At 35.9% G+C, this 14,246-nt stretch overlaps 1 protein-coding gene across 6 annotated transcripts; it reads right to left on the bottom strand.

Moving 5' to 3' along the window:
• Positions 1-704: 704 nt before the first annotated feature.
• On the bottom strand, positions 705-13,143 carry LOC105059003 (general transcription and DNA repair factor IIH subunit TFB2). Of its 6 annotated transcripts, none has more exons than XM_010942114.3 (16): positions 12,857-13,143; positions 11,175-11,433; positions 9,899-10,066; positions 8,726-8,794; positions 5,341-5,434; positions 5,055-5,155; positions 4,889-4,934; positions 4,756-4,815; positions 4,585-4,653; positions 3,849-3,932; positions 3,667-3,750; positions 2,539-2,624; positions 2,070-2,160; positions 1,613-1,693; positions 1,326-1,400; positions 705-1,127 (listed from the first exon to the last, which is right to left on the bottom strand). In XM_010942114.3, the coding sequence occupies exons 2-16, from the start codon at positions 11,285-11,287 to the stop codon at positions 993-995; spliced, it is 1,356 nt and encodes a 451-aa protein (XP_010940416.1). In that variant the 5' UTR covers positions 11,288-11,433; positions 12,857-13,143; the 3' UTR covers positions 705-992. The 6 variants fall into 6 exon arrangements, 5 of the variants coding, with proteins under 5 accessions (XP_010940416.1, XP_010940415.1, XP_010940418.1 ...); XM_010942113.3 differs by having other exon boundaries at positions 11,175-11,430; XM_010942116.3 differs by having other exon boundaries at positions 9,899-10,001; positions 11,175-11,430.
• Between the last annotated feature and the right edge of the window lie 1,103 nt (positions 13,144-14,246).

The following is a 14,246-nucleotide window of genomic DNA, read 5'->3' as shown; positions in this document are numbered from 1 at the left end:
CACAAGATTCAGCTCACGATCCATCATACTTTGTAACTATCAGACTTTCGGGAGAAATTTGGAAGGACTCTATATATTGCTAATTATAATGACAAGATTCACATTCAATACCCCTTCATTATAATTAAAAAAAGAATAAATTTAAAAGGGGAGAAGGCAACAAAATGAACAACGCTACTATAAAAATTCCATGATTGAAAATTTGCTCTAACTTGGATAATCCTGCTTCTGGTAACTTTGGAAACAGGAATCGCACATCAATGGCCTAATAAATGCACGTCATCCAACTATAAATATTTGCAGCATTTTAGTGGCGAATGAACCATCTGTTGAATTCTAAACTTACCGTTGTTTTATTTTGGAAAGTCATCATTGGCTTTCTTCACGTCTTCTTTTAACATTCTTTTCACATTACCCGAACAATATCCTGCAAATTTATTTCATGACTTTCTTTTGGCTATCAATAGCCCGGCATGACTCATTTCGCTGGCAACTCTGGAAAAGATAACAGCACTAAATGTCAACCTTAAACAAAGCAATAGACGCCTAGTAGTATGAAACTGGCGAAAGAATTGATTGTAAAGTCTGCATTTCACTTTTCAAGATGTACAACATTGCACTCTCTCCTCGTGGTAGCAGTACCTTCATCTTGTAAATAAATTGCACTGCGTTAAGCAAACTTGTCATATAATTTGCACCAAACATGAATTCAGAGCATAGGCTCTTTATAGTAGACAAAAATTGTCATGATATTGACATGACGCATGGACACAGATTCTCATAATGCATGAAAATAAACACAGTAAGAATACATCCCGTGCTTGACAGATAATGGATTCACAGATCTGAACAATAATCATAAGCAGATCTTAAACATCTCATGTACCAATAATATAATGATTCTCAATCTTATAAACAAATTTACTTTTCACCAAAATTTCTGTTGATGGGCTTCTCAACAAATTCCTTCACAGAAGAAAGGAATTGTATCTTTACTTTTGATGACGAAGAAAATCTCGCATGTGTTGGTGGTATTCCCCTCGGACAACTAACCTCATCTTCTTTGAATCTTCCCACAGCAATCCCCCAATCTCCCTTGCAAAGTCGCATACTGCTTCAAAGATGTCCTGCATATGGATAGTATATCTAAGTAACAGCAGAGGTATGAAGAAAATGCCAAGGTAAGGAAATGGCCATGTCAATTTGACATATGCAAGATACATGAATTAACATGCTGAACTTGTCAAGAAAATGCCAAGGTAAAGAAATGGCCATGTCAATTTGACATATGCAAGATACACAAAGAAACATGCTAAGATTGTCACCTTTGATGGAAAATCTTCATAAAGATGTGAAGGAATCATCTCAACCCTATTTCGATCAGTTTCCCACAATCTAATCTGCAGAATGATATCTTCCAGTTTGTCACATGAACGGTTCAGGGAAGCAACTATGTTTGTCTACTACAATAAAAGAAGCAACCTGGAAACTTGAGACATTCTTAGTTCCCAGGAATCATGTGGTATAATATATTGACAAGTTTAACTACACATTTGAAAACCCCAGTTTCTAACTGAAAATCTTTTCTTTTTTTCTTACTGTGAAAAAGCACCTGATCTGTGACGTTCTCTGGGACTGCTGGTGTCTTTGTTGCGACCCGAGGATGAACATTCTGCTGAAGGAAAGAAATAATCTGAAAGAAGACAGGTTAAAAGAAAAGTGGTGAAGAAGATGAGACAAATATAAAAACTTGATTCGCACTTCCCAATTACTGGATATCTTTATTCATACCATCTGTAATAAAAAGTAATATAATAAAGTCACCCTGTTTATCTCTTTGGTTTTCAGGTTTTCAGGGAATCATAACTACCTAAAACATAACTAATGGATAACAGCAAATTAGAAAAGTAGAAATATAGAAAAAATTGCAACCAAATAGAGGGGACATAGCAATGCAGTTGGAATCAGGAGACTCCTCAAGTCATGAGGATTAGGGGCTAAGCAACAAGTTCATATATTACTTTGGTTGCAAGGGTATAGAAAGGTTATCAGATAACAGTAATTCTTGCCTGCTCTGCAGTAATGCCATTCTCAAAAGCATTATAGAGACTTTCTTTTGTTATAGCTCCAACAATCAGGTTAGGAAGTTGATATTCAATCCTGCAGTTTAACAATACTAAAAATTACCCCAACACCAGTCAATAAAAATATACTGTATATACTCTTTTAAAGGCAAAAAGATCCTCAAATTCCTAACTGGCAATGCTCACAACAGTGACATATACTGACAGGCTAGCGAGATCAAAAAACCTAAGTTAATGTTAACTAAGTTTTGCTTAGAATTAACCAATAGGCATGCACATGGACACACACACACACACACACAAATGTACACATTAAAAAGACTGGCATGATATAAGAGGATATGTTTTATGTGCACACAATGCATTGTACATGCAAAAGAAGGTCATTAACACTAAAAAAAGCACCCTTGGTTGAAAAATTGCCCCCAATAAATATAAGAAAAGTCCCATGTACCTTGAAAAGAGGCGTAGAATCTCACAGTGTAATTTCGATGAAGAGTAGGCATACATCCTGAAGTTTGTCTCCACAACTACAAAACCCTGTGAAAGGATAACATACAAAATAAAGCCACTACATATGTACTGCTATCTATTTAGTGACATTCAAAAGCAACCAACTCCAAAATTGACCTACTCATCACAGCAAGCTCTAGATTATCTTGCAGATGACAGATGTCCATGTTAAAAAATCATGTAATATGCTAACTTGAAAATATCAATAACATGAACTAATAAACTTTGAGATGATACAGCAGGTACAACCATAACCAATGAGATTCAGACAACTACTTCAGATTGGCTTCACAATCTTTTTTCACATATTTCCTGATAAAGGCTATTCAGAAGTTCCCGTTAGGTTAGATTAGGTCTTCCCTCCTATTTCCAGATGCTTTGGAAGAAAACCTAGTTACACCACTTATAGCAAACTGTAAACTTATTGAAACTTAGACCCTCCTATTTCCAGATGCTTCGGAAGAAAACCTAGTTACACATTGAAACTTCACTCCACATGCCTTACCATTCCAATCAATTAGGCATCATTTTTATGCTTTAATTTTGCAACACTACTCCTTAGTTTATTCATTTCTAAGTACATCTTTCATAACCTTTTCGTACAGCTGCCCAGGTAATCTCACCTGTTCATTTCCATAAGTTTGGTGTACAATGACGTGCATTATGAGGGCCACAAAATTATGTTACTTTCTGTCAGGCATACAACAATCACAATGTTGCTGACAGAGTGCTCACCAACCTACACTAGCTATATATAGTAATCATGTACCGAGAAGCTCCTGCTCGTGTGGTATATATGCATGCCTGTAGCAAATAATTGCAAAATATGCTCAATTCCATGTCAAGATGACAAGGTTTGATGATTATGGCTACAACCCTATAGTATTGCCTAATAAAAACCGTATTGCTTTTGCAGATTCTTGTCTGTGAGCTGCTGCTGTACCCACACTCTTACTTTCTGTTAATAAATTATTACATGTCAAGAATTGTGGTACCATTCTTCTTTTTCTTCTTGAAAAGACTATAACAATAGAGCATGCATGTTCTTCAAAGTCATAGAAAATGAAACCTCTTTGCGTGATGATGAATCTGATAGGCTCACTGAAAGATTAGTAGCCAACTTAGTAGGTATGAACCAACTTTCCTTTCTTCCCTGCAACATAAGAAAATTTATGAGTTCAAATATGTGGTTCATAAAGTTAACTTATTACCAGCAGAAGGATTTATCAGATGGACAAATAACATATTCACCTGTTGAAGTTTGACTAATCCCAGGTCTGCAAGGTCTTTGATAGCATGTTTTTGAACATCAGTTAGGGTATTTAAATTATATGCCTATAGCATCACAGAAATTAGCATTACTAATTAATCAAATTGAACTTGTAATACCAAAAAGACAAAATAGCTATAATGAACTGAAGACAATTTTTCAAAAATGCAAATAAATTGTCTGGACAACTGCATAGCACTTTTCTTCTTTTTGCCCCCTTCTGGTCTAGCTCAATGGTTCCCAATTGCCAAAGCCCATATTGGCTGGATATATTCTTTTTTTTAACAATATGATTTGGTATTCAAAAAGAATATCCATAAACATCAAAGCTGAAATATCTTAGCCAATATCAAAGTCCCATATCTTAGCAGAGTGAGTTCAGCAGGCCTAGGTTAAATGTACTAACAAATGAAAATTGAAAATAATGAGAAAATCCCAAACAACAGCAACGTACCTAGAAGATCATCTTTTTGAGCATGCCTAGCTAGAATATTTTTAGTTTTGCGCACAAAAAATATTTGTTTTATTTATACAGTGTGAAAATTCATTATTCTGACAAAAAAAAAAGATTATAGAGGCTCATTGATATTCACTGAACTAGCAGGAAAAAATTATCAAGAAAATGTGCTATTATGCTATTGATTTGTTTATGATGAATAATAAAACTAAGTTTGTTCTAGAAAATAGTTTCAGAATTAAGGAAAACTCATCTGATACCTCTCCAAGGGTATGAAAACTAAGCTCTAGGAGAAAGCATATTAAATCCGTTGGATCCACTCCACGATCCTATACCATGATAAAAGAAAACTTCTGAATGAAAACTTTATGAGATAAATAAATAAATGAATGAGTTTTTGGGGGGCAAGATACATAATATGTAATTGATACCTCAGAGGAAGAGATATATTCCCTTATTATGTACCAAAGTTGTGCATTTGTATCCATCAGCTGTTAAAGAAGAGAACGGGAGCTAAAAAATGTGAAATGCTAATATGCCAATAAAGTTTAGAGAGAGACATACAAGGAACTGGAAGCCATTCTCTGTTAACTTTGGAGCTTCATTTTCCCTGCAGATATGTTACATCAGCATTTGCAAGTATTCAATTCATCTGTAGATGTAATGCATACTTGTAGATGTTGCAGAGCACATGCAGCATCAGAAAAAGGAGATATCAAAGATTAAGAACCTTGCGCTCAAAAGTCCTCGCTGGAAAACTCTCATCAATGATGAACTGAAGCTTGTTAATCTTTCCGCTTGAGCTGAGTTTATAAGTTGCAACAAGAAGCACTGCAATTGCCACGAGATGAATCCAGAAAAATACTGTAAGCAACTCCCAGAATTTTTTGAAGCAGAGAATAATTTTCATTAATCCATAAATGGGTATAGGTAAAGCAAGTAAACAATACAAAACACTACTGTTAGACATACATGGTAACAAACAATTTAAGAAAACCTAGTGCCAGAGTAGCAACCTCCCATTGTTCTAGAGCGTAGGCCTCTAGATCCTCCAACGTTGGCAATCTCACAGTGACACTTAAGGGCATTGGCTCTCTCGGTAAAGTTCCACTGCAATTATAAACATGCAAATTAAAATAAAGATTTACCATATTGAAGATTATGATTTTCAGAGTATGCAAAAGCTTAGGTTGGTATTGCTAAAATATATATGACAATCTTATTGAAGACCATATATATTATGATGCTACTACTTAGTAAGGGTATTAGATACACGAATAAAGAAGAACAACAATGTCATCCTTTCTGACAAAATAAAAGCTTGAATTTGTTAGAGACAGTGTCATCATACATCTGCATATATTTGTACAAGTCCACAACTATTGCTGTGTCTCATAAGCACAGGAAGTTTGCACCTTGTAACCGGACAACCTAAGCTACTGCCACACAATTAAATATATCCAATATACCCCCCCCCCCTCTTCTTTGTGAAGCCATAGATTTTTTTCACCAATGGAGAAGCAATAGGTGTCACGGGATACAAGATGTCTTGACAAATGAAATGGCATTAAAAAAAAAAAGGCAGGTTTTCCATCAAAATACTGACCCTCTGTTTGGACGCTGGTTCCTCACAGAGCTCCTATTTCGAAATAGGAAGCACTTCCACCTAAAGGTGTTTCAAAGTGAATCTGTAGGAACTCATCAACATACCATTCTTGTTGTCCACTTCTTGAGTAATTATCTCAACCTCTAGTTTGATCTTAACAGTAGAAGCTGTAAACCTTTATTAACCATTAAATTTTAAGCTAAAAAGAGAATGGAAAATCCATGCCGATCATGTGTGGATCATCATCAATCTAAAATTTTATGATTTTCAAGGAAGTTATGTAACAGGAAAACAGACTGTAACAGTTCACTATGGCCAGGATAGCTAAAAATAAGAACAGGCCCAAAAGGCGTGACAAATGTGTGTCAATGGCCCCCTTCCCATAGCAAAAGAAAATTTGGGTGCGTGAACATTTTCAGCAATCTAATATATATATATATATATATATATATATATATATATATATTAAAATGGAGGCCTCTACGTTGGTAGGGCCTCCATTTGCCACGTTGCAACAATGCAGAGGCCTTCGTCTGCCACGTCGCAACTCTCATGCGGAAGTAGTAGGGGCTCAGCAAGATCCTCCTATAGCCCGCTATCACCCGATTCAGCACGAGCCCGATGTTCTTCTTCAGGGCTTCTTTTTACCTCTAGGTTGGTTGGCATCGGAGGAGGTCTCAAGGGCTTCCGTCAGCAGCTAATGCGGATTGGCAGAGGGGGGTGAGTCTCTCAAAAAGAGTGGAGGTTATGTGGGGAGAGGAAGATGAGAGGATGAGAGGAATGGGGTTGGGTTTGGAGAAGACAAACAAGGGTTTGGTTGTTAGGGAGAGGATTTGGTGTGATGTGGGGGGAAAGGTGGTTTGGGGATTAAGAGGGCTCAGGTTGCTGCCTTGAATTGAAATGGGGAGCATTTTGATTTGCTCCACTCTGCCATTCTTCTCATTATTAAACATGGGTCCAACTAAAATGAGGACAAATTGCATGATGAATATCGGAAGGCAAGAAAAGAGAACATAGCTGATGGTCTTTCTGTTCCATCGTTGGCTCAAAGAGTCTGATTCCCTCTTCTACAAGGCGGCATGGAGAAAGAATGCAATTATGAAAAAAACAAAGAAAAGGCCAGGGATTGGGGTGGAAGGCCAGGGATTGGGGTGGAGGGTGAAGGAGGGGAGAGCGGTTGGGTTGCTAACAGGCTGTCTCCAGCTGTTGTCGGGTTCAATAATCGGGATGGAGGTTTAAAAATCCAACCCAGCCTAGGTGGCCTCTCGGCCCACTAATTTAGACTCCATTGATTATGCTTGCTTTGTGTTGGTCGATAATCATTCAAGAGCTTATACCTATCAACCTGTCAAATGGCATCTTCAATGAACTATTTAAGTGCAAAGATTTTTACTTAGGAGGTCATTTAGGAAGAATTTGCAACTATCAAGAATTTCTCATCAAAATTTATTTTTTTAAGCTTATATTGTGAACCAATACTAACAATTAATAAATTTGTTGCAAAATTAATTTTTTATTGGTCATCTTATACTCCAAAAACTTCTTGCAATGTATGTTTCTAAAAATTCATCTTCTTTATCATATTTTTATTCTAATACGTTTTATAAATTATGTATGGTGGAGGTATTGCAAAATATATTATAGCATATCAAAAGGTGCACATAAAATTCTATTGCGACAAATGAAATCTTTTCTAATATGTGATTGTATGGTGATGGTAGTTTCTATAGTCGAATTCTCAATTCTAGAGGTGGTGCAGGCTTCTGCGTTGGCACAACCTCCATTTGATACATGTAAGCCTCACCGCGACAATACAACAAAATCCTTATTTTGAAAAAAAAAATATGATGGAAGGATGAGTCTGATCGGGACTCATCTTCCTCCAGATTAGGTAATTAGGTTTCAATTTCTGGCTCACTTACTCAGAAATCCCTCCTCTCCCATGATGCATCATCGTTATCATTGCCATCACAAGCTCTTCCTCTTCCTCCATAGCACCAATGAAGGACGATAGATGGTGGACGGTGGAAGACGACCAACTGCACCAAGTATGCCCTCTACCTCTCTTTCTTATTCTCTCTCTCCCCCCCTTCGGTCCTGCTTTGCTCTGTCTGCTCCCAGTGCTAGCCGTGGGAGCCCGAAGGGCAGCTCGCTTCTCCTTAGTGAATCCCTTGATATAGGGTTTTGGTTTTTTCTCTTTCAATTTCCATATGTATTTGTCTAGAAAGCTCAAGATGTGGTCCAGATTTCACAACGAGAAGTTCCCCGATCAGTGGATTATATGATCAATTTTTTTATTATTTTAATTATTTTTGAAATACATATAGAATAGATATAATAGACTAGATAAATAAAATAAAATATTTTTTTAAAAAAAAAATTGCATCCCATGCATGGCATGAGGTTATAAGCTAGTTTATTATATGAAAATTATGCAGAGTTGCTGCTTTTCCTCCCCCCCACACCCCCCCCCCCGGTTAAGGAAAGTTGTTGCTTGAAACTATTGAGCTTTTTACTAAAGATTCAATGTACATGTATAAAGGTCACTTCGAATGCTAACTATTGGATGTAGAAATATAAACATATGAAGCTGATTCTCATGCTTCAAAAAGCAGATGAGTGCATCATATATTTTGAGTGCAAAACAATATTAACAAACATTCAAATCTACCTATTTTATTAACAAGCAACAACTAGTCAGCTACAAAATGTTCAATATACAAGTCTTCAGCATTGAAACTATGTACAAAAATCAAGCTTGATATTAAAAAAATGCAACATCCACAGTAACTTACCCAAATACCAAGTATTTTTGCATATTACTCTGGAACTTCGTGTTCATCTTGTAACTGGTCTCCTTTTTTCTGTCAATACATTGTGATAGATTTAGAAAAGAAAAAAATTGCATTAATCTGATGTTGGCAAAAACTATCCCTTAATCAATCAATTTATGCACATTGTAACTGATTATATGATGTGACGATAAGTATTACCCTAATGCCAGATGCAAAGGAAGAGTGAGCAAATTCAGGTGCAGGAGCGAGAATACAACAAATTCCAAATTGGAAAACCAGGAATACCAAGAAACCATCTGCACAGAGTATTTTTGTGTTATGTATATGTTGCACAAACTTACATGGCTAGTTTTATAGGTGAAAATGTATTGGCACTTGGATTCATTTCAATATTTCAGGATTCTCCGCAACCAAGACACTCAAAAGCTAATATATACTTGAAAAGAATATAAGAAAAGAGAAAAAGAAAGAACACTTTAATTTGTTTTCATGTAACATGCACCAGTTTTTATTGTTTAGAAAAAGGTAAAAAACGCATTGGGAAGAAGCATATGTATATGCATATTTATGGTAGATCTATCAAACTCTCCTCCTTCAATGGTAACTTGATGCCGAGTTCCAATGCCTGACATTATTCTTTTGGTAGTTCTAATAAGCTTTTCTATTTCAAATCAATGTCACATTGCATTATACATAGTCTTGATAGAAATACAAAAGAACGAAATATTTCTAATAAGCTTTTCTATCTCAAAATCAATATTACATTGCATTATACATAGTCTTGATAGAAATACAATTGAATACAACTGATGCAAAAGAATGAAATGTTTCCATTAGAAAGCAAGACCAGGAATCAGTGTCGGACTCTAGAGCAGAAATGATGCCCCATGTACAATATCTGAGTAACAACAAGTATTTCACTCTGCACAGTAAAGTTTCCGGTGTTCAACACAGATGATAAAATTACTTATTTAGATTGAATATTTGTGAATGCAAATAAATTATTCATTACACATAAAGCATTTTTTTTCTGCAAGAATTGCAGAGCCACAAATCTAATAATGATTGTACATCTTGCCCTTAGAAATAGTGGCAACTTGAGGATAGAGTAACTTTCAATTATGGTTTGAATAATGACATAGAATGAATTTTCAAGAATTAGATGTACTGTACCTATCATTGACTTCAAGGAAGACTCTCAGCTGAAGTAACCGATCAATTGACACTTTGTGCTTGGAATATCCATCGGCAAGGAGCCATTCTTCCATTGACTTGGCTGTTACAGGGGAATCAACGAATAGCATTTGCAAAACATACTTCTTAGCCAGAGGAGGCAAAGACCTTGGCACAAAAGAACATCAGACTCAGTTTGATGTTCGCCTAAAAATAAGGAACAGAGCAAAAACTTTTGGTAACATCCATGCCAAAATTAGAAGCTCTAGTTTGAACTTCAGAAGATGAAGAAAATAACAAGTCTCGGAAGGAGGGAAATAAAAAGAATGCAACTTAGGTTTAAATAAAAATCCAAATTTGAATTAAGAAGTTAAATATTCATCATTGGCACAAAGCCGTTTTACAAGGAAGATACCTTGAGAAATGACACCAAGACTTATATTTTATTGAGCTGCACCTCATCAGCCATGGCTGCTTCCAACCTCCTGGAAGTGACTTCTGAACCTCATTGGCTAAAGTCACCTCTTATGAGTAAGAGGCTATACCGTAAGTTTCACAAGTTACTTGACAAATGTGCTCCCAAACACCCAAATGAGAACTTACAGAATCAACTGATTTTATGAATCCAGGAAAACAAACAATTACACTCTTAAAGACATGATGATGATGTTTCTTGTTAAGGAAACATTTCAAATATCCAATCATGTTTGCTTTAACTACTAATCCTTTGTAAATACACTTCTGATGGAGGATTGCCAGGTTGTAGAAACTTCGACACCTCAACCACCATTCCTTCCTATCTTTATGGGAGCAGTTATAGCATTTATCATGACAACCAAATGCGTACAAACATTTAAATAGATAAATAGAGAAACTTCCTGAGAAACTCGTGAAGACATGTAGTGAAGCGCATCATGCTCACACTCACAACTCTTGGTAACTTTATCCACACACATGCATGTTATGATAACGAATAGTCCCAAAAATAACACGATCAATATCCCCATAGCCCTAGTTTCGAAGAAAATCTTCAGGATCAAGAAACTCCAGACCCACTGATACCCTTGCTATCAAATTCCTCGTTCCTTACGACTGCATAAATAACCATACACGAATCACTACATTCTTTTTCATAAAACCTGGATGCTCCAGGACCTCAAAAAGGGCAATTTTAGTGAAGAAAATCAGGAGAGTGGCGACTCTTTCTCCAAGAACGCTTCAATCTTGACAAAGGAATGAAAATCCAAGCAAGAAGAAAGTAGAGGAATGCGAGTACCTGAGGACGGCTTCACAGATGAAGGTGCTGCCATAGAGCTTGTCGAGTTTCATGGCCGGCAGTGCTGCCACCATGTCCATGAAATTCTTCGCCACAATCCGCACCTCCGGCATCTTCACCTTCTTCAATCACTGGTGAAAGATTAGGGTTTAGGTTTTTAGCTCTCCGCTTCCTTGATTTCTCTTCTTGTCTAACTTCACAGAGGGTACATTGGGATTGGATCGTATCAAGTGATCATCCCCTCAAGATTATAGGGCTGCTGGAAGGGAACAGACTGCAGTTATATCTTAAATAGTAGAATGCGTGCTTTGGAAGCTTATATGTGAGATCCAATATGGTAGAAAAAACTTTAAAAAATTATATAAAAAATAACTTACTTTACATAATTTCAATTTCAAAATAATCCTAACTGGATTACGAAGATTCAAAATATTTCTACAAGAATTCTAATTAAATATTTAAAATTTGCTAGATATTTTATATAAAAATGATTTCAAAAATTTTTGAAAAAAAAATTATCTTAGTATATATTAATTATTCTGATGTCTTCTTAGTGCTAAAAGTTTCATAAAATTATCTTGAACATTTTTTTTTTTTAGCAACCATGTATATCTAATTCATATGCATTATAACTAGCATACAACAAATGTAGATATAGTTATTGTATATCCACACATTATTGCTATAGAGTAAACCCTTCATCAAACAGCTAATAAAACATTTGGTGCTTTAAACTATAAGTTATTACATATTAATTTTTTCAATTTTCTCTAATATCTCATCACCATGTATCTTTGTCTTTGAATTCATAGTTTTTACTTTTCTAAAAAAATAAATTGATTGATTTATGCTTAAACTAATTGGGTAAGTTATGCTTCTGACACAAATGCAATGCAAAATGTTTAGTGAACAATCCTACTTTCTGGATTCAGCTCAGAAAAAACCCCTAGCCATCATCTAAACTTCCCCATTCAGGCCCTTTAAGCCTGCCAGACTAGGATAAGAACACATTTATAATTCCTAGGAGGTGTCATCTGTCATGGTTTGTCATATAACTGACCGGATTGAGAAAACCAGTTCACAAGGCAATATGTCATCAACTGACAGTCATGACCTTCTTAGAAGAAACAGGTAAAAGTTTTGCTTAATCACATGTGGAAGCTCTTTTAAAATATCTATCTGACCAGAAAGGTATGAAAAAAAAAGGAATTGTGAAGATACAAGGAAATCTAAGATACTCAAATGTGAATATAAGTCAGAACTTCCTTCCTCTTTTCCACCACCGATCTCTCATCAAGTCTCCCAATCGTGGGCAAATTGGCGGTCGAGATGATGATCTAGGCCAGCAGCCACCAGTTGAGGACCCGTTGGTAGGCCACCGATGAGAATTAGCTGAGGAGCCGGCATCCAGCTTCTGCCGCCTCCGCCGCTTGAATCGGGAGGAAGAGGAAGACGAAAGGGGCAGGTTTTGGGGTTTCTGGTTCCAAACCGAAACCCGGATTCGCAAACATCATTCCGAGTATCCCGATTGAGACTCAGAGTGGAAAAAGTGGAGGAAAAACCAGAGGAAAACATAGCAAAAATCAACGAAAAAAAGTGGAAAAATTAAAAGGCAAGACTTTTTCCCTTCTTTTTCTTTTCATTTTTTTCTCTTTTTTGGAGATCTGTGGGGAGCAAAGCACCTGAAGGAGATCGGGGGGAAGGCCGACGCCGGTGACGAAGACGACGGCGGAGACCGGTGGGAGGTGGCGGCGAAGGGAGAAGGGAAGAAGTCGACGTCTCTCTTTTTCGGAGATCTGTGTGAAGAAAAGCACCCTTGAAGGGGAAGGCCGACGCCTGTGATGATGGGGAGGAGGCGACGGTGGAGACCGACGGAAGGTGACGGCGAGCAGAGTGGGGAGGAGGTGGCCGTCCGCAAGGGCTCGGGAGAGGTTCCAAGCAAAAAAATAAAAATAAAATAAACGGCGCTGCCGCTGCATGGGGGGGGGGGGGGGGGGTGGGAAAAAATCATCGTAGAGAGACGCATGGCGCGGTAGGATAGCTCTGGACTCCATCTATCCGCTCATCTCGTAAATAGACGGATAGATGAATGGAGAAGATTAAAAAAATTATAAGGTGAAAATAGAATAGAGATGTAGATTTTTAAGATGTCCGATGACAGCATAAAAGCAATACGTATGATTTGGGCATGACATAGGCGTTCATCACCATCTTTTCTTTTTTTTTTTTTTTTCCTTGCTATACTTAGATCTAGCCAAAGACTGGTACGGTGCACGACGATGAATATATAAAAATAAATTTATTTTAAATTTAATTAAATTTAAAAAATTTATATATAAATAATAAAATAATATTTATTTAAATTTATAATATTATTTAATATTTTTAATTATTTATATAAATAAAATTTAATTATAAAAATATAATAATATTATATATTAATAATATAATTTAATATAAAATTATATTTTTTTCGGATGATACAATAAAATTTATTTGAAAAAGCTGAATTAGCAGCACTCCAATATTTTTTTACAAAATATTATATATATATATATATATATGATTTGATTTGATGATTATCTCTGAAAGATGGACAATATTTCTCACTCATGTAACCATCATAATTAATTAAAATTTTTTTGATTTTTAAATATTTTAATAAATTTTTTTTTTAAAAATTTTATATTTTTTTAATCTTCTAAATAATTATGATAAAATATGTGATATATATCCATCTTTAAATCCGTGCCTAATGCAATGCGAAGACCTTTAACAGTTAATCAACTCATAATATACGAACGAGTAAAATTATATTTTATTATTAAATAATAATTAATAAAATAGATTTTGAGATTTATTGTATCTCAATTCATTTTACCGGCCCAAGTTCCCTACTAGACTAACATGAACACAATCCATATACAAGCCCATTAAACTGCCAAATTATGGGAAGCCTATCGGGGGGTGGAGCCGCGCGTCATTTCTCCATCTACACCAAGTTTTCTACGTATTGGAGGATGGAAAATACGTTTTCAACAAAAATAAAAAAGGATGGAAAATAGTTTTGCA

This window comes from Elaeis guineensis, chromosome 16 (assembly GCF_000442705.2).
Source record: "Elaeis guineensis isolate ETL-2024a chromosome 16, EG11, whole genome shotgun sequence".
NCBI lineage: Eukaryota > Viridiplantae > Streptophyta > Magnoliopsida > Arecales > Arecaceae > Elaeis > Elaeis guineensis.
This window is presented reverse-complemented; position numbering and strand designations above follow the sequence as displayed.